Genomic DNA, 24,209 nt, shown 5'->3' on the forward strand with positions numbered 1-24,209 from the left:
GTATATACTAGGGAGATGTACATATGCCATCAAAATACCCAGGCTATTATTTTGAAGAAAGTTAAAATATTAGCAGCAGTTAAAAACAGGCCAACCACAGAGTAGTAAGAGAAGCAGATTTTATGTGCAGCTGTTTTATTGGTCGTATTTCAAATGTAGGTGGTATGTGTAGTCCTTCACAGTAAGAGCCTACCACAGGCTTACCACCTGAGCATTAGTTGTGCTTGACATGGGGTTTGTAGGCTAAGCTGCTTTGCTACTAATTTCACTGGCTAGTCTGAAACGATTGTGGCTACAGCAACATCTGCTCTGTTGTGACTGTAGCTCATGTGGCTGTTATGAGTAACACACAGAGCAGAGAAATTTAGTAACTATTTCTGCAACTACTCTTGAACATTTATGTTTAATTTGGTTAGATTGGATTGGGTCACTCACCAGAAGAAAGAACGGCTCTTCATTATCATTAAGGTCCTGTAGGACCTTCATTTAAGAGATGTACAACAAAAAGGCAGGATGGGGAGAAGCATCTTCCTTTGTGTTCAAATCTTTTCTGATACTTAGGAGTCCTGAAATAGATTATCATACCTGTGCTCTTCTTTGGACTTCTTACCATCACGTTGACTAAACTTGATGGAGGTTAAAAATGCAGTGACTTCCACAGGGATGTTTTCCAGTAAGCACCACAATTGTGAATGGGAGCCGTTTTGTGAGACTGATCTTTACAGTAAGAAGTGTTTTGGCCTTTGTCTCATGGATACACTGATGACGAAGCCTGTATGTGTGTATTGGATGATTTATTTTCTTTTTTTTTTTAGGAAAATGAAGCTACTTTTGTCAAGTTTGTTTTTTTTTTTTCACAATACAGCTTGATGAAGTGTAACTAATTGAATTATTTCAGAGTAGAAAGATCAAGTGCCAATATTTTGCTGTTCATACCTTAATGTTGAAATTAAACCTAACTCTATTATAAGTTTTTTCTTAACTCCTTATTGCTATTGCTGAAAATATTTCATGTTCCAGATTGTGTTAGGATGAATGGCCTATTAAAATGTGAGCAGTATTGATGAGTCTTGGAACGTGTGTTTCTCCTACCTCACCCCCAAACTTTGAATATCTGTAAAGAGAATTAAATTTCATGTTTCTTTTCCCTCCAAATTTTACCTGTTGAGTGATCAGTGATGGTGTTTAGTTTTAACAGTTTTCAGTGTTGGAGCCAAGAAATGTGGACTATTTAATTTTTTTAGGTTATATGTAGTACTAAAGGGCAAACCTTTTAAACTGAAGGGTAAGAGAATACCTGTACTTGGAGGCGCTCAAAACTTAATGTAACAAGACACTGAGAAACATGAACCAACTTTCAGGTTAGCTGTGCTTTGAAAAGAGGGTTTGACTATACTATTTCTGGAAGTCCTTATGAAATTACTCTGCATGAAAGAAAAAAAAAAACCTTCAGTGATATAATGAACTTGAGTGCCATTCCCAGTCAACAAGCTATAGATACTTTTTTCATTAAAGCTTGACCACTTAGTAGAATTTGATTGATTTAATATCATCTTGCTTTGAGAAGGCTTCTGCTTGCTGCAAGTTTGTGCTACTTTTGACTTCTGTTTTCTGATCAGCAGAATGCAGCTAGCTGTTACGCAAGAGTAACAAGCAAATGCCTGAGTTTGAGTTGAAGGAAGAAAGCATTAGTTTTTTGAAAAAACAATTCAAGTGTTTGAAACGTCATCAGACTTTTGAACAAAAGCAGTTATAATTAGCAATTCAAACAGGTTTAGTAATATTTCATAAAATGGACTTTCCCAGGTCTTACCGTTGTTTTTACTATTCTGATACGCAGCTATGAATAACTTAACCACCACTGATAAAAGTTGCAAACTTATCAAAATGTCAAAAGAAACTATTTTGGGGAGATTGTAATTAACTTGATTTACAGCTGAGTACTTATTAGTACTTTTAAGCAATCATATGTTTTTAAAATAAACCCTTTGAAGCCTGCAAGTAAAAAAATGTTAAACCTCAAATTTCTTTTCCCTCTTGAAAATATCTTATTAGGATTATATTATGGATTCTCCACCAGCTGCACCAGATAATACATCTGGTATACTGTTTGGTGTGAGACAGAACTCGGGAGTTCCACAGTACCAGACTGGGCCAGCAGTGAATGTAACAGGTGGGTATAACTGTAGTAGTTGATAAGAGAAAGAAACAGCCTAATGTCATTTAACTGTAGTGCAGATCTTTGGGTTATAACTTTAAATAGGCTTTCTAGAACATAGCATAGCTACTTTTTTCTTCCCCCTGTACATAACGCTGTATAATGTTGAGTGAAATAAACTTTGGAGCCTTTTGTTGTGAGACTTTGCTTTTCAGCACATTAGACTGACTGTAATATCAACTGATGTCTTCTTATGATGCTCATTTAGATGGAAAAAAATATTGCCAGATCCACTGTAATTTTTTTGACCGATAAAGGCTCATTTTCAGTATATCCAGCACTCATTGACTAGCATGAACAGGAATGGCCGTTAGCAAGAGAGGGGCTGTGAACAGTACCAGAAGTACTTCCCGAGTCTGCTGAGTTGATTCCCTGTGATGATGATCCTGGTTTCCTGACTGCTATATATATAGGAGTTGGAGTAGATGGGATCAAAAGGATTCTGTCTGAAAAGGAGGGGAAGAGAAAGAATATGTAGTTTGACAAGTAAAATATTTTTTAAACTAGGTAAATTGTGTTTCAGCAGAAACTATTTAACCTACTTAAAAACAAACAAAAAAGTGCTTTTTTTGTGTCACAAAAATGTGATGAAGTAGATCTGAAGCATGCAGTGCATTCAGTCTTAAAGAGGCTATAGCGTGGGACTTCCCTTCTCTTTTGTGAAGGATTACACTTTTGTAATAACTGACCAGAATCCTGTCCTTCAGTCTGTAACTTACAGATGACAATCACTTCTGATTCTTCCATGAGATAACAGGATATGTACAATGAATGGCCTAGCCAGTCATACTAACTAGTTACGTGGAACAGAGTGATTGCTAGTTTAAGTTTACTCTGCTTGATGTGATGATTTTGCATCTCTAAGCATTCACTCCAGATACTTATCAGTGAAGGGTTGGTAGTGTATTTCCTTGCATGTGTCCGACTATTCTGTGATCTCATTCTTGTCTTATCGGGTTAAAAAACTTCTTGTAAAGTAAGCAAAGCTTTTATTTCTTGCAAATGGTTCAGTATTCCAGCCCTTGTTCTCCAAAGAACAGGTATTAAAGTTTAATTGTTTGTGGGTTTTGTTTTTGTTTTTAATTTAGGAGACCTGCTTGCATATTTAAAAATTACTTGTATTAGTCTCTTATCCAGAAAAATGAAATAATTAGAAGCATCAAGGATTGTAATTCAAAGTGTCTTAAATTTACCGTACTTAGTCTATGTTTATTGATGTAAGATGGCAATAGGGTTTAGATATTAGAAGGTTTATAATTGTGGGTTGAAACACAAGTATCTCTATGATACAGAAGGCAAATTTAAGATACATTTAACTTCACAAAAGGAAGTGTCTGCGTATTTTGTGGTTTGGCTTGCATGGTGAGGTCACATAATGTGCTTATGTTCATGTTGTTCCTATGTGCCAATACCTGCTTGCCTGTGTTGGTGCTATGCTTCCTCTAATTCGTGTGCAGCACTGGGCACAAGACATTCCAGAATATGGTATTTAAAAGCAGAATCCTTTTGGGAACTGACCTGTGATACTCTGCAGGACAACTTAACTTCTGTACATGGATCATTAAAGACGTTTTTAGCTCAATATAGCATAAGTATTTATTTTTGAGGTCGAAGCAGGGAAATGACAAACTTTTAATGGACACTAACAAACCATTTTGTTAGGTTGCTAAATAGGTAGTGGTGTTAAGTTAAACACCATTGATAACTCTTACCTGCAGGTTGGATGGGCACTGGGGATGTATGTAAAACTGTAGTTTGCTTTCTGAGACTATTTTGGATTCATTCTCCCACAAACTTTACCCACTTGGAGGAACCAGAAAATGTCATAACCAATAGAAGAACTGTTCTGTGGTATTTAGGAGTTGACTGGACTGTATACGTGCATTCATAGCACTAGATTAACAGGAGATCTTGGTGAGGGACAATGCACTAGAGGCCTGAAATAAATTGGCTTTCATGTCCCTGTTCTGGTAATTTGATCTGGCTGTTACCACAGTGCATTTGATGCTTTTATTCTAGGTTACCATTTCTAATGTCTCTTGCCATCATTCATAAAATCAGGCCCAGAAAGCACAAATGCACGTAAGTGTTAAGGATTTTATAGTAGCATTGTAGTGTATGTTTAGAAAGCTGTTGGCAAGGTGGTACTGCATCCAGTATACTTTGCTCCTTCTTGCAATCATTTTAGATATTGTACACAATAATACTGTGTGTATGAGTATAGCCAACTCTTTCGTAACAGCTACACAATATTTACAAAAGTATTCACTAATAGCATGAAGTGAAAGTAATAGACTCCTGAGCAGCCTGAAAACCAAACAAGAATTGTTTGGCTGCTGCTTTTCTCTGCTCTGTTGAGTACGTGGAGTCCCTGACAGTTTTGGCGGTGTGATCTGCTGGGTAGAGGATTGGACAAACTAGTCTAGAACATGGGCAATCCAAGGAATCCTCGTGTCCATGTACCAGTTGAGAGGGGCTCTTTGAAGAAAAGAGGAGTCAATCTAATTTATACCAGCTAAATATTAAATAATACTTGGAATTGGTTTGATTATTTTTTCAAAATAGCCTTTATGTTTTTTTTTTTAAATGAACAAAAACCAGAATTCCAATGCAAACCTATGTATATTCTCCTAGTATTATTATAATTCTGAAAGATGAAATTTATTATATCAGAGTTGTATGAATTGAGTTAAGAATTCTCACCTTTATAAATGTATAAAATAGTCTTCCAATTTTTTGTCACAGATGTGTCAGGCTTTTTTAATTGAAATTATTACCAGTTTTGTTAACACGTAAGTCCTTTTTTCCAAAACAGGTTTTCTACAGTAAAATAAAATACTGAAGATTCTTGTAAAATCAGTCAGACCTTCTGTCTTTTCCCTGGCCCTCATTACACAACTACACATAATTAAATATATAGCAGCAGTTCCTGCTGTAGGTTGATGGCCTGATGCTCGAATAGCCTCAGTGATACAGAAGAATGCTAAAGTCATACCAGCTCTAGAAAAGCCTTTGCTGATCAAGACACGTGTCAATATAAGCAGCTCATATACCTAACAGTGCAAGTATAACTAAATTAAAAAACCCTAGGAATTGGTAGTATCCAATGAATAACCTGTTTATTTTGTGAATGTGTTCATTACCTTAGGCAAACAATGCATAGAGTGAGACATTTGAGCTTAATATGTTCATTTATCTCAGAAAGAAGGAAAGGTGTGCTACAAAGGAGAACATTAGGATGATTAACTACATATATAACAAGTGAATTATGTTTTCCTGTATATGAGGCATAGTGTGCTAAATTCTCCAAGATGCTCAAATGCCAGCATTCCCTCCTGGGATTCTGTACCTCTGTGGATTGAATGGGGAGACTATCCAGACTGTTTGCTAGGTGTAGATAGTTATCACTAAATAAACACAACTTGGGTGTGGGAGGGAGTTGCTTTGTTTCTTCTCAGAAGTTTGGATAATTTTACATGACATGAGTTATCTCTGCTTGTTGAGAAGACTTTTGAAGATATTAATTCAGTTTCTTATTACACCCGAAGAAATCATTGGAGCAGCTAGACCGTTGGGAGGGGAATATACAAGAATGTCCTTAGTTCAGATCATTGTGTCTGGAACTAAAGTCCAGTCCTTGTCATAGTTTATCATAGTCTTACAGCTATTTGCAGTCTGTGATTGTGAGAGATTTACAAGGCCTGTGCTGGCACTTCAGACTTCTTGGTATGTAGCTGTGCTCTTTCAGCTCTACTTGAGGATTGATCTCTGTATTGAGATTACATCGTCAAGGGTAATCTTACAGTGAGAGAGACATGGGTTTCAGGACAAGATGGAGCCAGGTATTGATGGGCATGTTAATCAGGCACCAAACCTCTGAATTTCCTAGTTATTTTTTAGTGATTTTTTTTTTAGAAGGAATATTGCAAACAATAAGTGAATCAACTGTTCTTTCAGAAGAGAGCAAGTAGGTGTGCTGTGATTGGTCATTAGAAGTTACAACACTTTTCATTTTGCCTACAAACTAAAGTCTCAAATGTTTTACAGAATGAAATAACAAACTAAACCAGCATTAACATAGGACCAAAACAAAGAAGAGATGTTTTTCAGCTGAAGGGCAGAGGTTGTTCCAAATAGTGGGTGTTGCAGAAACCAGCTGCTTAGCTTAACTTTATTACTGTGAACTTACCTTGTCGCAGATGTGAAAAGTAGGCCAAATAAATTCACGTGGTCATCGTATGATTTACTGGCATTCAGGGATGGGGCTGTATCTCTTTGCATTTACCTTTTCCTTCTCCACTGGCCTTAGAGTATTCAGTCTGAGTTGAATATTGTTTTCTTAACTTTTGTATGGCTTATTATTTTAGGGAAATTTTAACTGCTTTATGTAGACTTGTCCATCTGTTGAATATAGGCATCAGTAATGTGTTCATAATATACTATGGAAAAAACCTGAGGTTCTTTAATTTAAACCACTGTAGGTCGGAATGAGAGTGGTTTTGTATCTAAGCGTCCTGCTACTTCTGAAGGCAACAGTGTAACTCCAAAAAAGGCCAAGCCTAATGAGGTTGGTGCTGGAAGCAATTCAGCTGTTTCACCTACAGTTAACTCTCCAACAGTAACACCATCACAAAATGTATCTTCAAAAGGTAGGGTAGATCAAATGGTCTAGCTGTCAATCCATGCATCTGTTTCATGGAAAAAGCTAGCACTCCTGTAATGTTTAAGTTGATCGGTATTATTAATGCTATTAAGGCAATGTAAGTACGTAAACTCTGTTTTTATGCCTTAAAATAAGAAAAAACTTTCTATGCAAGGATTTGTATACCTTTACAAATTAATACATCCTAGGTTATTACCTATTCAAATTTTAGACTTTTACTGTTTGGTAGGTATGTTTGAATTCTGTAAAGCAATGATTAGTTAAGTCATTTAGTGGCTGTGAAGACAGATGGTCAAAATAAATACCCCTGACCTCATACTCTTAGTTCAGATTTTCTATGTCAAAGAACTGAATAGAGAGTTGAAACTTTAAAGAACAGCCAACCAGAAAATCAAGATTGAAAGAATTCTGTGACTGCTGAATTTATCAACTAATTCTGATTAGATAAAAGGAAGAAAAAAAAAATCATTGTAGGAATGTCAGGCAAGGCAGCAAGGACTCAGATTGTAGAATCTCCATCCTTGGAGATATTCAGAAGTTGACTGGACACAGAGCTCTGAGCATCCTGATAAGGTTGGGCTTGCTTTGAGTGGGAGGTTGGACAAAAACACCTCCACAGGTCCAACTTAATTATTCCGTGATTCTGTACTTCGACTAACTATTGCAAAGTGTGTTTTGCATTTTCCCCCTTTCTTTTGTAGCAGTGTTTTTGATACAGTTTTAAATAGTAGTGGTAAAGGAGGAGGAGGATCTAAGTTTCAAAGAGAGGATGTTCTTTGAAAGACCTTTCCTTCTATACAAGAAGAGAGGTAGTCTAGCTGATTCAGCGTATTAATAATTAGGTGCATTTTCCTCCTGAGCCAAAAGGTGCTTTCTAGCTGATGGTAATAGATGAGGATTTATTCTTGACTCTGAGATATTTCCAACCACATACTCTCTCCTATAATGGTAAAATGAGGAGCTACCTACAGTGTGATTCTGTGTTTAGAATAATTTCATATTTGGGTTTTTTTCATGTCTTGTTTGCAGCTGGTTTGCTATCAGACTCTTCCTCAGCAACCAGAAGGAAGCGGCTATAACATGAAACATTGCAGAAAAATTTTCCTCCACCCTGTGTTGGGTAAAACAGACACTGTGCTGCAGCCTATAACATATAAAAGATAACTGGAGGATCTTACTAAATGCAGTAACAAAGGAGTAGATCATATTCACTGAGAACCATATTTTTATGAGTTTGTCTCTAAGCCATCCCGTGCTAGCATAGAGGTTTCTGATCTGTCACAGAATCCAGCACTGAAGCACTGCAGAACACTAGGTCTTGCTGCAGAACCTGTTTTCTTCCAACTCAGCTTGCACTTTGCTGTGACGTGTCAAAATGTCTTACAAACTGTAATGGGGAAGACTTGCAGCACTGTTTTGCAGTACGTCTCTTGCATGGCCATCCACTCATGTGAAGGACTTTCTGCTTAATTATGGTTCTTAGCAATACTGTTATCGTCAGGGAAAAATACTGTTTGATCCATGTCTACCTCATGGACTATGCAAGACTATTTCTGTGAAAAAATGTATAAAGCTATTGCATGGTCATCTCTTAACTCATATACTTACTCATTCCCTTGTAATAAGGTGGATGCATTTGTGTGTTTATTACATTTTTTTCTTAGCCCTGGCAGGGTACAGTTGACTCTACAGTTGAGATGTTACTTAAAACTCTTCCTGTGTTTAACCGCTTCTTCTAAACTAATTACTTAGCATGGAGTCCTCCAGATCTGTGAATGACTTGAGAATGCAAGAGAACATCTGGAAAAGTAGCTCTCGCTCTGGTGTTTTTTTGGCAGTTTTGAGAAAACTGGAAGCCTGGGTTTATTCATTAAAGTTTAAGCTAATGCAAAGCGGTTTTGGTTTTGCTCAAAAGGTATTAATCATCCTATGTTGATAAGAGAAATACTATTTCCTTTCATTACTGGGAGTAATTATTTAGAGGATTTATTCTCCAGGTTCTCCAAAGACACCTTTGCTCAACAGGAATGATGCATCTGAATAGGCCTAGGTTCCAGCTGTCCAGAGAGAAATATTCTCATCATTGAGAACCAGATGGTGAAATTTCTTTCCAAAACCAGTTATCTGAACCTTATTGTGATGATGATCAGGTCATGGCATAAAACAAGTTTTACATGTTCATTTGAGAATTAAAGTTCTTAAAACAAAAACATCAAAAATCCATCCTCCCGGGGGGTGGGGGTGGTGCACAGAATTAATGTTTTGTATTATAATAAAATAATAATAAATTCAGAATAATAAATAATAAATTCAGAATTCACAAACAGAATACTCAATCTTAAACATGTTTTAAATTTTACAGGTACAAATGCTGCATCAAGCACCATTAAAAATGGAGGACCTTTTCCACGAGCTTGCCCGAAGTGCAATATTCATTTCAATCTTATGGATCCTCTAAAAAATCATATGAAGGTAAAGTATTTTGGGGTGGTAAACATTATAAAGTTATGTGGGCTTCTGTTTGGTTGTGAGAGTGCCATGTTTTGATATGAAGGTAGTCTGGCTTCTGGCTGTGATCAACCAGACCCCAAATGCTCGATGTCTTGCAGTCATGGAGAGGAAGAACGGAGCAGGGGAGCTCTAAATATTGCCACTTTTTGCCTTATTTTTCCAATGAATTGAGGCATCTTTGCTGTCTCTATATGATTTCTCTCTGCCACAGATTCAGGTGAATTTGATGAAGGTAAGTGCCTATGATAATAGGCAGCTAGTTGACCCACATCTGTTAGATCGCTACTGAGACAAAGATGACAATGTAAACTTACCTTTTTATCTTGATATATCATTTGGTAGCTAAAAAAGTTGTTAAGCTGCGGGGAAAAATTTAATTTGTAGTTCACACTCAAACACTGTGAGAAACAAAGCTTTCAGAAACTAAGCATCACTTAGTCTGCTTATGAAACTACTTGTTATTGTTTCTGGAAACACTGTTTCCTGCAAAACATTTATTATTATTTGGCAAAGATTCGTGCAATTCTCAGGCATATGTATTCCACTTCAGGGGGTGGAGAAATGGCTTTACACTCTATATACGATGTGAATAACCCATGCAAAAAGGAGTATGAACTACTGTGTAATAGAAGTCTGTGAGGCTCTGAGTTACTGTTAACACAGATCACTCTGATTTACTGCGCTAAAGATAACCTAAATGGTAGCTACTGTCCTCTTCAGTGTCAAAACACAATTAAGAAACATACATAACAGTGGAAAAAAAACAAAGGTGTTATCTTTCTCTAATCATTATTTGTAGAGAATAGCTTTTGCACCGAGTACATCAACCGAATGAAAGAACCATTGAAGAAATGGGTTTACTTAGTATTCTTTAATTAAATTTTTAGTTAAACTACATGGGATAAATATACGGAGTTACACTTCCACAGTAGGAAATGAACTCCTTACTGGTAGGCTTATAGAAAGCAGTCCTGCACAATAAGAACATTATTCAGCACTAGAAAGATCTGTCCTCTGGAACATGCTAATTTTGTTCACTGTTGGAAACTTCATGGCATCTTCTGTATGAAGTGCTTAATACTTTTTAGGCGCTAAGTTTCATATTATAGCTATTGGGTTAAGCATTTGTTATGTACACTTTGATATAAAGAAGCTTGAATAATGTGTGTTGTGTGACTTAAAATTTCTGAATTTTTCTAATGAGTAAGGCAACACTGGTATTCTGATTTCTAGCTTAAATTTATCTTGCGTGAACCTGTGAGAATAATCCCTTTTCAGCTTTTATAATAGATAGCGTTTTATTAGCTAAACACTACCTAAAGATCAGTTACTGTTCAAAATCCATATGTGAATATGAATGAAGTCAGTGTGTCAGAGAACTGAGCTTTGCATCTAACTCTAGTTAGTGAGTGGCTTCAGTTTTTAAAATGCTGTTGTCATTGATGCGGTTTGGTAAGAGAGACTGATACCTTTGTCTCTGTCTGTCTCATCTCCTCCCCCTTTCCATCCAGTATTGTTGTCCAGATATGGTAAATAACTTTTTCCTGGGAATGACCAAAACAGAATGTTTGAGCACAGCAAGCAAGACTGCTGAATCTGAGAAAGGAAAGTTGATTATGTTAGTTAACGACTTTTATTATGGGAAACATGAAGGTGACACCCAGCAGGTACAACAGGAGCAGAAGACTCATACGACATTTAAGTGCTTCAGTTGTCTGAAAGTTCTTAAAAATAACATAAGGTATTTGAACTCACTTCCTTAACTGTTTGTTAATTACTTACAGCCCATAGCACTGTCTCATGCATTAAGAATTTGTCTCTCTGGAATAGAATTTTTTTTCTTATTGAAAACTGATAATATTGGGTGACTGAACAGAAATTGGGTTAATTTTTACTACGCATGTATGGCCGTAACTTAAACTTCTTACAGATTAGAGTACAAATTTTAATGATGTAGAGTTTTAATGAGAGCAGTTGTAGGACTTTGGGGTTAGGAAGGGCAACAGAAACTGTTTTACAATTTGCCATCTGGATTGATGGTGGTATCAGTAGATGCGAGTGTTAATTCCCTTTAGGGACGCACAATGACTAATAGTTGGTGCTTTACTTATGTAACATCTGTTATTTTGATGCAATAATTTTACTTCCAAATGCTGCAAAAAAACTTCAGTAAGCTGTTTTAATAGGTAGACGAGTTCATGTCATTGTTCCTTTGGAAGTTAAGGTCATTGAACTCTTTCACATGCATTCTTCAAGAGAAGCTGAAGTAGCAGAATGTAAAACTGAAAAATGAACTATTCCTTCAAAGGGCACAGTCTGCAAATTAAAATGCACAGGTTTATGCTAACATTAGACCCATATTATTGAACAAAATAAAAGTTTCATGTAATTACAGACATTAAATTTGCTATTAATCATTAAGTATGTGTAAATCCTAAGTAAAAGTGCTGGTAATTTATCTTGTGTGTTGTTAGACTTTAAAAGAGTTTACTCTCATGATTTTATAGTTCCTGTGAATTACAGCATTTCAGAGTGTTAAAAAGTTAAACCTTTTTAACACTGAAACCTTTTTAACACATTGCACTCTTTAAGAGCAATAAACAATGTTTGATATGGGCCGAGAGGTTTTTCTTCTGGTTTTGTATGCATAATACTTTTCAAATAAGCCTTTTTTGCAGTATCATGAAAAGTAGTCCACAGAAAGAATACTTTATTAAGATACTGGGTTCATTTTAAAAAGTATTTTCCAGGTGCTATTTTCTACTCAGCGTGATATTGTAAGCTATTGGTGCTATGGTCCTCATGTGTTCCACAGCAAGTCATTAAAAATGAACACTTAATTTTTTTCTTTTAATTTCTCTAGAGTCAACTTTCAGCCATATTAATTTTTTCTGTAACTTTGTAGCTGTATTCCATAGTTCTGTAACTTCGGAATTGTTATTCCAAGGTATATTTCACACCTTTAACCATTTATAGTGGACAAAATAAATCCATAGTACCTCTCTACTTGTAGTGGAAGTTTTCTGGACCATGATTCAGAAAAGCGCAAAGTGATTCATCAGGGTAACCCCCTGCTTCCTTTAAAAGATCTGTGGTTGAACACACCATTGAAATAATGTTCTGTTAAGGTAATATGCAGTAGTAGTGTCAAGTCCTTTCTTCTGCTTAGCTACCTGGATATCTTCATTTAGGGCGCTTTTTTTTTTCTATTTCTTTTTTTAAGCAACTGCATGATATTAGAAGCTTGAGTTCAAGACACTATTCTCCTTGCTCATTTGTTTTTTCCAATTCCAAGGTCACCACTTTGAGAACCACATTCCTTTTGCGAGTGTGACCTACATTTAATAGTTCCGCTGGCTGTACTGAAATGAAGCACATTTGAAACAGAACAGTTTTTGAAGTTTAACAGTAGTGGGTTGTGCAACTAACCTGTCCTTGTGCTGCTCCACCAGTAACCGTGGCCCGCCAACGTTGTCATGGGTGCCTAGACTTCTCAGCCAGAATAGGTTCCTACTACAGATAGGTGGACATATTAATGAGAAAAAGGTGGTACCTTGAAGTAGTAGCATACCGCCAAGTTTCTCATACTCTTTTGATTGTCAGCTGCACAGTGGCATTCTTTGATAACTGTCCTTCATAATTCAACTTCGGTCCTAAATGTTTTATACAAAGAAAGCTCCTGGAACCTTGCCAGTTTTGAATGGAGGTGGTTTCAGAAAAAGCTGTAATTTCCTAATTGCAGATGTGTTCTTGCTACTTAATAGTTTTCAGCACAGCTAAAGTTATATTTGCTTCAGAACGTGGCTTTGAGACTCTAGGGGTGGTGGTGAAGTGTGAACAACTGACATGTTTCGTTGTTGTTGCCTTTGCTAATTTCCCTTTATTTCAAGGCAAGATTTTTGTCTAAGCAAAAATGAAAAATGCAGTAGATTGCTTAGTCCTAGAACACATTTCGGATATGTTGCACGGTCCTTATAATAGTAAAGATTTCTTTTTAAGCTTTGAAAGATGATTTCTGGCGTAGTCAGCTTGCTTAACTTTGTTGCCTTTTGGGGTTTTTTTTAGTGAACACTTATTCCTTAGATTTTTTTTTTAAATTGAGAAGTCCTTACAGAGTAAAGTTTGTAAAGAATCCTGTACGTCTTGCATGTGCTGTGTCATGTACAGTGAATGTTAAAATGTAGGGTTTTGCACCTGTTCATTGTCATTTAAAGGTTTATGAACCACATGAAACATCACTTGGAGCTTGAGAAGCAGAGCAGTGAAAGCTGGGAAAGCCACACCACCTGCCAGCACTGTTACCGTCAGTTTCCCACCCCATTCCAGCTGCAGTGCCACATTGAAAGCACACACACGCCCTACGAGTCATCTAGTAAGTTGGATTGTATCACGTTGAATCTTTGTGACCTAAAATTTTTAGATATTTTCTGACTTGTACTTTGCTGGTTTGTAACTTCAGAATAAAGCTATTGTACTTTAAGAGCAATAATATTGAGATTTAATATAGAAGCTGAGCACTCATTCAATTTATATTAGAGCAATGTGTGTAGACAAAAATATTTTAAAAAGCTTTTTTTTTTTAATTGAAGGCTTGATTGCAAGAATTCATGTTGTTTAAGGGCCTTGCACTGCTGGCTTCCTGAAATTGTACAGGGAATTTCTTCTGAAGAGTAGAATAATGGTTAGATTGCTTTACCTTTGTAGATTTATACAGTTCACATATACATACTTCTTATAATTTATCTACTTATGACCCCAAATGAATTTTTACTTTCTTCTTGTTTTTCACTTTTCCTAGCAATTTGCAAAATCTGTGAATTATCCTTTGAAACAGAGCAAGTTCTTTTGCAACATATGAAGGACAATCATAAGCCAGGTGAAATGCCGTATGTTTGCCAGGTATCTCAGAGTGACTGTTTTGTATTTAGATTACACCACCCCTCTGTCTTTACTGTCAATAAACTTTTAACAAGAAAGTCAACCTTTTTGTTTTAGGTATGCAACTACAGATCCTCAGCTTTTTCAGATGTAGAAACACATTTTAGAACAGTTCATGAAAATACAAAACACTTGCTATGCCCATTTTGCCTCAAAGTAATTAAAATTGGAGCACCGTATATGCATCATTACATGAGGCATCAGGTAAGCAGGTATTTCCAATCCTTAATGCTAGAAAAATGCTAAATATATGTCCTGAATCTATCTTTGGAAAAAAAAAAAGTGTAACTGATTTGTATGGTTGTTACTGAATAAGAATCGTTAATAAAATATGGTAGAAGAATGATGACTGGCTCTTTTGAAGAGTCTTTAAGCGAATTGTTAGAATTTGTCATGTTTTTGTGTGACAGCAGCTCCCTGTTTAAAAAAAAATCTCTGAATATCCTTGAAAGAATATCTCTGCTATTTGGTTTCGTCATTAAGTTGTAGTGATGTGTTCTGCTTTTCTTGAGGTTACTAGCAAACCTTTCACTAGTTCAAGCAGAGAAAAAGATTATGAAGTACCGTGTCGTTTTGTAACTGGTAACCTGATCCCTCCTCCTCTTAGTAATGATACTGCCTTGCATTTTCAAGTATTTAAATATTCTGCCTTTAATTCCTACACAGTATCTTGGCTTTGTACAATATCAGGAGTTTGTCCGGTTGATGTTTTAGAAACTGAATGACCATTGCTTGAGACAAGCTAGGGTTGGAGTTCTGTTTATCATGACATTCATGCTTACTATAGATTGTCTTCCATTTTTAAAAGAAAAAAGGAATATACCGTTGTACTAAGTGTAGACTGCAATTTTTGACGTGCAAAGAAAAAATGGATCACAAGACTCAGCATCACCGAACATTTAGGAAACCCAAACAGTTAGAAGGATTGCCTCCTGGAACAAAGGTAAATGTTCATATGGGAAAATTAGAGGGGACAAAGGAAAAAAGGTAAAAAGGTATTGGTAGAGAAAGGGGTGGAATAGAAAGAACTGCTTTTCTCTTTTTCCAAAGCAAAGTTTTTTGGGGGGTTGGTTTTGGTTTGGGGTTTGTTGTTGTTTTTTTTTGCTGCCTCTAAAACTAAAACTCTAAAAAATACTCCTGTTGCAAGAATTGCCAGGCACAGTTTATGGTTTCTTCCTGGTGATCTGTGGTGGTGCTCTCTGTCCCATTCTTCCATACAGGTATATGTCCAGTCAGTGCTGCTGCTTTCTTGAGCTGTTAGTTAATATAGAGTGCGAGACCTACTCCTCCATAGACAATATGTGCCTAAAACTGAGTTCACCAGGTCTTTTTTAGCTCCAGCATTTGAAGGGGAACAAACTCCCACAATTTTCTGTGAAGTGTTTTATGAAGTAAACTTGGGTCCCCTCAGAACACTTAGGCTATCTTTAAATCATTCTTCCATTTCTCGAGAAGGAACCACTTAAGACTAGGATTTTCCTGTAGATTTCAGGACTTTTTCCTACAGTTTTTTAATGAAGTGTGAAGGTATATGTCCTTCCAGTTGAAAGGAAGAAGAAAATTAACATTTTGATCAGCTCTTCACAGTTCATCTGCTGTAGAATCAGGAAAGGAAAATGACTGAAGTTGATGTTGACTGTGTTGCTTGGCAGAATGTAAAGCACTGATTCTCTATTCTGTGACAATACCTCAGTTTTGTAAAGATTTCAAGGTCTTCATGATCTAATAAAAGCTTAGATTATGTTAAAATGTTGGTGTTAGTAGACCTTGACAGGATGTAGATTATGCGACTGAAGAGCTTGGAACCAGGTTTAGAAGGTTATGTGCTTCTAAACTATGAGTATGGGCAAGAAGTATAATTAGGGGTCATGCTGCAAGTGAAAACTGGAGAACCAAATTTAAGGGCAAGACAAGGGAGCGTGATAATGCTAGATGAGATGTCAGAAGTCGGAATTAGTCCTTGGGGGTCTAGGATGAGGAGCAAAAATATCTGAAGGAAGTAGATTGGCTAATCATGAGGCAACAAGACACAGGGCTTTTGTTAAATCCATGCACTGATGAGATTGTTTGATATTCTTCCTAGTGGGGCTAATTGGCCTGACCTTTCTGTTTCTTTTCCACAGCTACATTTTTGTTTGTTTGTTTTTGTTTTAAGAAAGCAGGATGTAGCCAGTTGCAGGTCTGAAAAGAGAGCAGTGTGTTTTGTCATGGCTAACTATTTCCACCAAAACGAGAGCTTTTTAAGCATCCAATAGACTACTGAGGCTAGGTTTACTCTAGTCAACATCATTATTTCATATTTTTCAAAGCAGTTTTTACTGAGAAGTGTTTCTCATGCTATGATTTTTGTCCTAAAGTGGCTTAAACTTTGAGACAAATAGAAATGGGAACTTAGCTTAAATCTAAATAGAAAAATTTTTAATTTCATACTTGTAGGTGACTATTCGAGCATCTGTTGGATCTCTTCAATCAGGATCATCAGCTACATCTTCTGTTAGTACAAGCACTTCCACGTTTCAGTTATCACCTAAAGCTAAAAATACAACCACTAAAAATCATAACAGATCTAATACAAGTAAGTCAAAAGCAAAGTCAAAACCAACTACATCGAAGAAGCAAAATGCGTGGACCAACAGCAAAAAAAAAAAAGAAGTTACAAATACAGCATTGCATAATCTAAGGTAAAATATTAGCATTAAAAATATTTTTAAGTATACTTTGAATATGAATAACAGATCATTTAATTATCTTTTGATAACTTCTAATAGGGCAGTAGAGAAGATTTAACGCTTCAGCTTTGCAGAAAAAGCAGGCACATAAACTTTCCACAGACTGGTACTGTGATTATAATTCTGAATCTTCACTCACCAGTTTTGTTGGTGGTAGACTACTTTATGATGGAAGAACGGATGTTCTGGAAACTTTTCTCTTCTAAATTTAGAATTTGTCTCTGCACAGAGCCACAGACTCTTGAAATACTGACTCATTAGGCAGATTTATGTTTAAAAGTGACCTGTGGAGGGGAATACATCTGCCTGGGTGTTCTTCACAAGTTTTCTTATAGAGGGAAAAGTATTTTCCTCCTTCAGTTTTTTAAGGGCTTTATTTGAACCCATTATTTAAAAGGTTAAGTCTTGTCTGCCCTAGGAGATACCTTAATTTGGGGAGCTATTGGAAAAAAAAATCAAGAAAGTAAAAGCAAGCTGTTGGGAGAATGCTCTCCTTATATTTACAATTAACTGGGTTTTGCTATCCTTATATTAATAATTTAGTGGGTGTTTTATGGACTAGAATATAATTTCATTGGCTAAGATGAGTTAGCAGTTTTCTTTGTCAAAGATTGTAGATGTCTCCCTTCTGATAAGGTGCTAACACCCACAGTGTGTAGCTCTCCAAGACATCCAAAACCAGCCAGCAAAACTGGGGAAGAGCAGGATTACATTCTTGCTTTGTAGATATTTTGGAGCTCGTGGAGGATATCAGGGGTGTCAGGAAGACCAAAGGGTTTTTCTGTGCATCGTGGTCAATGAAGCATTTCTTTGAAATGCTTCTCAAATACATAGAGACAACAGCAGCAGCTGAAGTTGGAGGATCTCATCTACTGCAGTATCTTGTTTCCAGGAGTGGCCAATAACAGATGCTTACATTAACTTTCACTTTTTTATTAAGGTCATAATGACAGTATAATTCAAGAAAAAAACCAAAGTTGTCTTCATGTGTGCTAACATAACCTATAATAAGTATTTAACTGATACATTTTTAAGTTCCTCATTTTTTCCTTAATGTAGGCAAGCTTGCTACTGACTTAAAGCAAAAAGTTTGAAATAGTCATCTCATCTTAAAGTGTTGATGTTACCTATTAATTTTTTCATATTACTGTTAGGTATCGTTTGGGAGCTCACAAATGCATTGAGTGTTACTCGGAAATAAAAGATTTTGCAAGCCATTTTCCTGCTTATGTGCACTGTAGCTTATGCAGATACAACACTAGCTGTAGCAAAGCCTATGTGAATCACATGATGAGGTAAGAACGCTTAAAAAATTTTATTGCGTTATCAAATATTTCCTAAATTTATATAAGGTGTGTTAAGTGTTTCTGTTAGCTGAATTTTGAACTGGGTTGTAGGACTGGCAGGGAAATGTGTAAGGTTGGATTTTTACTTTGTAATGAGGGCCTAAACTCCATGTTCTTGTTTTGCCTTAAAAATCCAGTGGTTCAGGCAGTGTTCTGTCTTTGTTTCAGAGTTGCTATGGGATCTTTCCTAATAATTTCAGCCAGACTTAACAAATAATGATCAAGTTGCATGTTCTCTGGGTTTCAGATTTGAATACCTCATCTGATTTTCCAATTGCTGAATGCATACAGCCACAGCTATTGCTAGCGAAACTTGTTCTCGGAATACCATGTAAAGAATATCCCAAATGGCATGCTCAAGTGGCTACTTTTTCTTATGCTACTTCTGGTCATCCATAAAAATAACATCTCATTTTGCAGGAGGTTTGCCGCTGATTGTGAGGCAGTGTAGGGTATTAATGATGACAGCTGTAAAAAAAAAAAAAAAAAAAAAAAAAAACAAAAAAAAAACCTGTTAAGAAAACAAATGCATTACTTTCCAGAGCAATAGAATTATACTATGCAATAATTAGACAGAGATCACGAAGCAGTGATGGTAAAACAAAATTAAGGGTAATCCTGTGCCCTGAATAAGCCAAATGTATTGCGGAAAAATACAGAAAGCAGTTTTCTTTTTAAATACATGTATGCATAAAATGCCTTGGCATTTTTGAATGCTAGAATTCTTGAATTTATGACCCAAGTCTTTAAAAGTTTTTGTATATATTTTATATGTTGGCCTATTCATATTAATTTCAATGTTCAGGTAAGTCCTAGGCTGAAATAGTTTACATGCTTTTATGCATATCATCTATTGGCTGCATGCTTAAAAAAATAATAAAAATTAATATGCTTGACTCTCATTGTACAAGAGAAAGTTTACTCCAGAAGGGGAGAGGGGAATCTAAGGTAAACTGTTCCTACTGTTGCCCATGTTCTGGGTGTTGTCAAATTTACCAATGCAGTAAAATAGCCAGTCTTTTGTTCCTTGTCTCCTTGATGCACTAATGCTCCCCCTACTTTGACCCCTTGCAGCACCTATCATCGCCTTTCTTGGTGAGCGTAAGGAACAAGGGATGGTGAGGAGGGAGGGTGTTTCTGCAGTAGCAGCCCCTGTACTCAGCTGCTCGCTTTTTGTTTCATATGGGAGTACAGTGTTGGCACATACTTAACCTGCATATAAGATAACTTACAGGTTGTCTGAAAATGTGATTTATCTCATTTAAAGCCATCTCTGTAGGAAGCATGAGTTCAGCAAAGCTTCACTTCTTTTGTGGAGTGCTGTATAGCCACAACCATGGAGCTAAACTGCTCTTGAAGCAGTGTAACTATGTTCTTGCAGTACTGTGCTGACAAAGTTAAGCCTTGCCTCTCCCAAACTCACTACTTACAAGAGAGCCAGTATTTTAAACTACAGCTGAGATTCACAAGCCTGTAAGCTTTCAGCAATTTAATGTTTTAGAATAATACCAGTCAGTAATTGAGCCTTCTATTTTCATGCCTTGTCATAAGCAAATTGCAGTACTATGTACAGTGTAGGGAATATGTGGAGTAATGTACTCAAGAAAACCAGTCTAAGTGGTAATGTTTTCTTATATTTAGTTTTCACAGTGCTCGTCCCAGTAGAAGATTTTGGATCTATAAGAAGCATTCGGAAGAGCTGCGGTAATTCAGCTTTTTTCAGTTACAGATCATTATGTTTTCACTTTCTGATAGTGAACTGATTAGTGAAATGAGATTAGGGCCTCTTAAATTTCCAGGCTTCCGCAATTTAGAAAGAGCAGGGAATTAAAAACATTAGCTCTTCCACTAGCAGTGTTCTGTTCGGTGACAAATATTTGTTATTTGTCCACATTTATTAACTTTGTTCTTAATCCTGAGCAGTTTTTAAAAACATTTGTGTCTTTATTTTCCAGTTATTCATAATGTGCAAAATGGAGGGCAGGGAGAGAAACAAAACAAACAAAACTGAGAAACTCGCGCTTTACAGCTAAATTTCTGTCTAAAGTGGTATTCTTTGTACTACATCCAGCATGGAGATGCCCTGCCATTGATTGGGATTTCCAGGTGCTAGCTGCAGTATAAAAAGTAACAATGTGGTTTTGTGAGTCATCTAAAGTTGAAGGAAACTTTTTTTTATAATCTGTCCAGTTGCTGTAAGTTAAGAAAACTGTTTTCACAACCATGTTGTATTTATACTTCCCTTTTACTTTCTCTTCTCTAGAGGTGTGACTGTAGTATGTCTTAACTGTGATTTCCTGACTGATGTTTCTGGCTTAGATAGCATGGCCACACATCTGAGTGAAAGCCACACTCATACTTGTCAAGTTATTATAGAGAAAGGTGAGTACATAGTGTCTTTTTCACATAGTATGCATACATAAATACTTACATGTGGATGTCTCTGTGTTATTGCAGTCCTTTTTTCAGTTGTATTATCGTTATTTCTGTGTATTTGGATTTGAAAGTGAGTACTTATGTATTTCCGCGTTTTAAAATATTTTTAATTAAATCCTTTATTTTTATTTTCAGTTTCTGTAGATATCCCAACTGCTGAACAAGTATCTGAGTAAGTTTTGTTTTACTGCTCAATGTTTATTTCTATTAATTTAGTGACAGATGGCCAACATTTGCACTTTGAACTTGGGTTTCTTTTGAATCTCATAGAATTTGAAATGTATGGATGAACACAGACCCTGACTTTCCTAGTGCTTTTTGCTCTTACCATGTCCACAATTACAAGAATGGGGAGATAAAATAATTACCTACTGCAGCCCAAATCAAAACTAAGTTTTTGTTCAGTTTGGCTAAAGAGACATAAATAATTCTTGCAGTATTAGAACTTCTCAATCCTGATATCTAAGTCTAGACATAGTGAGACTGTTACTTCAACTTGCTTTTCATACTAGCTTTATTAAATGAGTGTTTTATGTTCTTTACATAATATTAATATGAATTTTTAAAAGTTACCTTTATTGAAGTAGGACAAATTCAGTCTTAATCTTTTATAAATATTTACAAATTAATCTTCAAAATGATGCTATTTATATGACAAAGGTATACTGTTTTGTATTGACTTTTTAATTCTGACTTTTAAAGAAAAATTAATATGAGGATTTGGGCTTTTAATTTTTTTAAGGATTTGAAAAAGAACCTGAAGTATTGTGGAGATTGTGTTGCAGGGTTTGCTTGGCGTTGTTTTTTAACCTTAGAAGAATCAGGCATGCCAAGCTATCCCCAGTTATCCTGGAATAGTACCTGAGGTTTTACAGTGTAGCTTGTGAGCCTACTTATGCCTTAATTGAAGGTTCAGAGGCGTGTCAGTTGAATCAGACATTTGAGTTCTCTCTAAACCGTTTCAGAACACAGGAAGAAAAATGTCAATTAGACTGCAAAGAAAGGTATTTTAGAAGATGGAAGAAAATAGTTTAGTTTAACAACAAAGTATCACTGAGTCCATCTAGCCGATATCAGGATTCTAAAAGAGATTACATATTCTCATGCATGATGAGAACTCTTCCAACAGAGCAAGAAGTTCTTAGGCCTTTAAGCCTCAATCAGCCTTCACTAAGTGTTGGAAATATCCCCAATAGGTTATTTCATAACTATTAAGTATTTTTTTTCTTAGTTTCCATAAAGTGACCAGTAAGAGGGGATACTGGAATAATCTGTCATCTGATCCAAACATGGAAATATGTATCTTTGGCTATGAGTAATAGTTGAGCAAAATATATGCTATAAACTTCAAACCTCTACTAGTAACTGCTTAGCATGTGATGCAGTTGAATAAAACTGGTGGTCTGATGGGATGACTAATAGGCATTATTAAAAAGAATTGAAGATATTCTGGCAGGAATGAACAGGGGAAGGAAGTTAATTTGGGAAGGCATTCCAAAAAGCCATTTGAAAAATGAAATTCTGGTTTTGGAGCGCAGAATATTGAAATTGGGCAAAACACTGGAAAGAGTCATCTAGGAGGGTGAGCTATACTCCCTTCATTATTCCAGGGTAGCTTGTGTCCTTTAATAGTTTAGATTTCAGTGAAACTCAAACAATGATAAAATGAAGTGTTGAGCTGTGATACAACCTTAGCTTTTCTACTTGGACCTGGCATTAGGTGTTGGGAATTAATACTTGCTGAACGATATATAAGGAAAGGTTATAGATGTATTGAATGGTGGCGAAAGAGGTACAGTTGTGGCCGGCTCTTGTCAGTACTGCACAAGGATCCTGCTGTCTTGAATATATTACAGAGATGTCATAAAAATATTTAAGAATGTTGGATATACCAAGTATGTATTAGTCGGAAACAGAGGGGTGGGCACTGAAAAGATTTGAAGTAGAGTCAAGAATATGTGCAGGTTTGTTTCTGTAAGCTGTTAGGACAGATGCAGATAGCCATTTTTTGAGAGTTCTGATGTTGGCATAAGATTATTTATTGGTACTACATAAGGTGATATAATCTGTGATGGTGCTTTTTGAACCTGTCATGCTCATAGACTTCATTAATTTCAGTAAATCTTGTCCTGTTCCATATACTAATTCTCTGATACTTTGGACAAGAATATATCATTGTTAAACCTAAGAGCATGAATATACCCGTGTAGTAGATTTTAAAATTCATTATTTCCAGTACAGAGTACACACAAAAATGTTCATCTTTTTGCGGGATGGTTCTTCACGGTACTCTGTGGTTTGCTTTGGAAGAAAAGGAACTGGCAGACAATATTCATAACTTTTGCTGTGTAGTTTCTCAATGATCTGTGAATGTTTCTTCCCATTCTTTGACCGATAATTCAATGAGGTATGACTTATTTATGGGGCTCTTCAGAATCACTTCATCGTCAGAAACAATGACTCACAGTTACAATCTTCAACACTTTTGGATCTTCTCTTGCATCCCTCAGATGGTATCTTTTGGTATCTTTTATTATGTATCAGACTGTCTGTATGTGTTGTACAACTCATCTTTATTGCTAATGACCAGACGTGTTCTATGAGCTCTGTGTAGTGTTGCTGAGACTGTCTTTGGACCAGAATCCTGCCATTAGTAATACAGATAACCTAGCTGGAGATGTTCCAGCAGGAACTGCTTTTTAAATTGTTACTCTACGTAAAGTTGCCTTGTTTTAGTGATCCACCTTGTGCTGAGGGAATAAGGCTTAATAATTATGTCAGTACTCTTCTAATGCTCAACTCTCTGCTTTGCGCAACAATTAATATATTTTTAAATGAACTGACAGCAGACATTTTTGTTGCAGGGGAGTTGAAAGTGAGCAGGTATCCTATACTGCCTTGGCTCACTGATACATCATTGTGGACCAGAAAATTGAACCCAGTCCAGCTTGGGATTATTTTGGTATGTAAGCAAACAAGGATCTGACCAGACCTTTTCCTTTTTCTTCATACATTGAAGCTGTGGTATTCTCTTCTTGCATCTTTTAGGCAGCAGGTCTGGTCTTTTCTCCCAATATTGTAGTCTGGCAAAGGCCCTTCTGTGATAATGTTCTCTGCTTTGCAGCATTGACTTGCAGCTTTTTGGGGGCTATACTCCTTTGAAGAGAGGCTTACCAGGAGTTTCACTTATGTGATGCAGTGTTTCTTTGCTGATCATTTGCAGTGTTTCTTTTGCTGCTCAAGTCTCTCAATATCATCCCAAGCTAGAGTAGCGTATAAATGATGATGTACGTGTGTTGACATCAAAGCCCGTTTTGTTCTGAACTTGATCCTAGCTTCTGAAACTAAAGGGCTTTGTCATTCTCTTT

The 24,209-nt window shown here is 36.3% G+C and overlaps 1 protein-coding gene across 16 annotated transcripts in view; it reads left to right on the plus strand.

Annotated features, from left to right (window-relative positions):
* The window catches only part of ZNF280D (zinc finger protein 280D), an 88,023-nt gene that overhangs the window by 48,902 nt on the left and 14,912 nt on the right, over positions 1-24,209 (plus strand). For 14 of the 16 annotated variants that reach the window (XR_015701600.1, XM_087745102.1, XM_087745110.1 and 11 more), the window contains 13 exons: positions 2,056-2,173; positions 6,700-6,867; positions 9,244-9,353; positions 10,904-11,133; positions 13,607-13,764; positions 14,191-14,291; positions 14,388-14,534; positions 15,139-15,273; positions 16,767-17,011; positions 18,214-18,354; positions 20,047-20,109; positions 20,669-20,787; positions 20,977-21,013. Coding sequence is in view for 15 of the 16 variants with exons in the window: in XM_087745102.1 (XP_087601228.1) it covers positions 2,056-2,173; positions 6,700-6,867; positions 9,244-9,353; positions 10,904-11,133; positions 13,607-13,764; positions 14,191-14,291; positions 14,388-14,534; positions 15,139-15,273; positions 16,767-17,011; positions 18,214-18,354; positions 20,047-20,109; positions 20,669-20,787; positions 20,977-21,013 (1,772 nt within the window). In the remaining variant the exon portion in view is untranslated. The remainder of the gene's footprint in view (positions 1-2,055; positions 2,174-6,699; positions 6,868-9,243; positions 9,354-10,903; positions 11,134-13,606; positions 13,765-14,190; positions 14,292-14,387; positions 14,535-15,138; positions 15,274-16,766; positions 17,012-18,213; positions 18,355-20,046; positions 20,110-20,668; positions 20,788-20,976; positions 21,014-24,209) is intronic. The other 2 variants (XM_087745113.1, XM_087745115.1) reach the window with 1 other exon arrangement.

This window comes from Nipponia nippon, unplaced genomic scaffold (genome assembly GCF_047370975.1).
Source record: "Nipponia nippon isolate SJK-2023a ecotype South Korea unplaced genomic scaffold, ASM4737097v1 scaffold_9, whole genome shotgun sequence".
NCBI lineage: Eukaryota > Metazoa > Chordata > Aves > Pelecaniformes > Threskiornithidae > Nipponia > Nipponia nippon.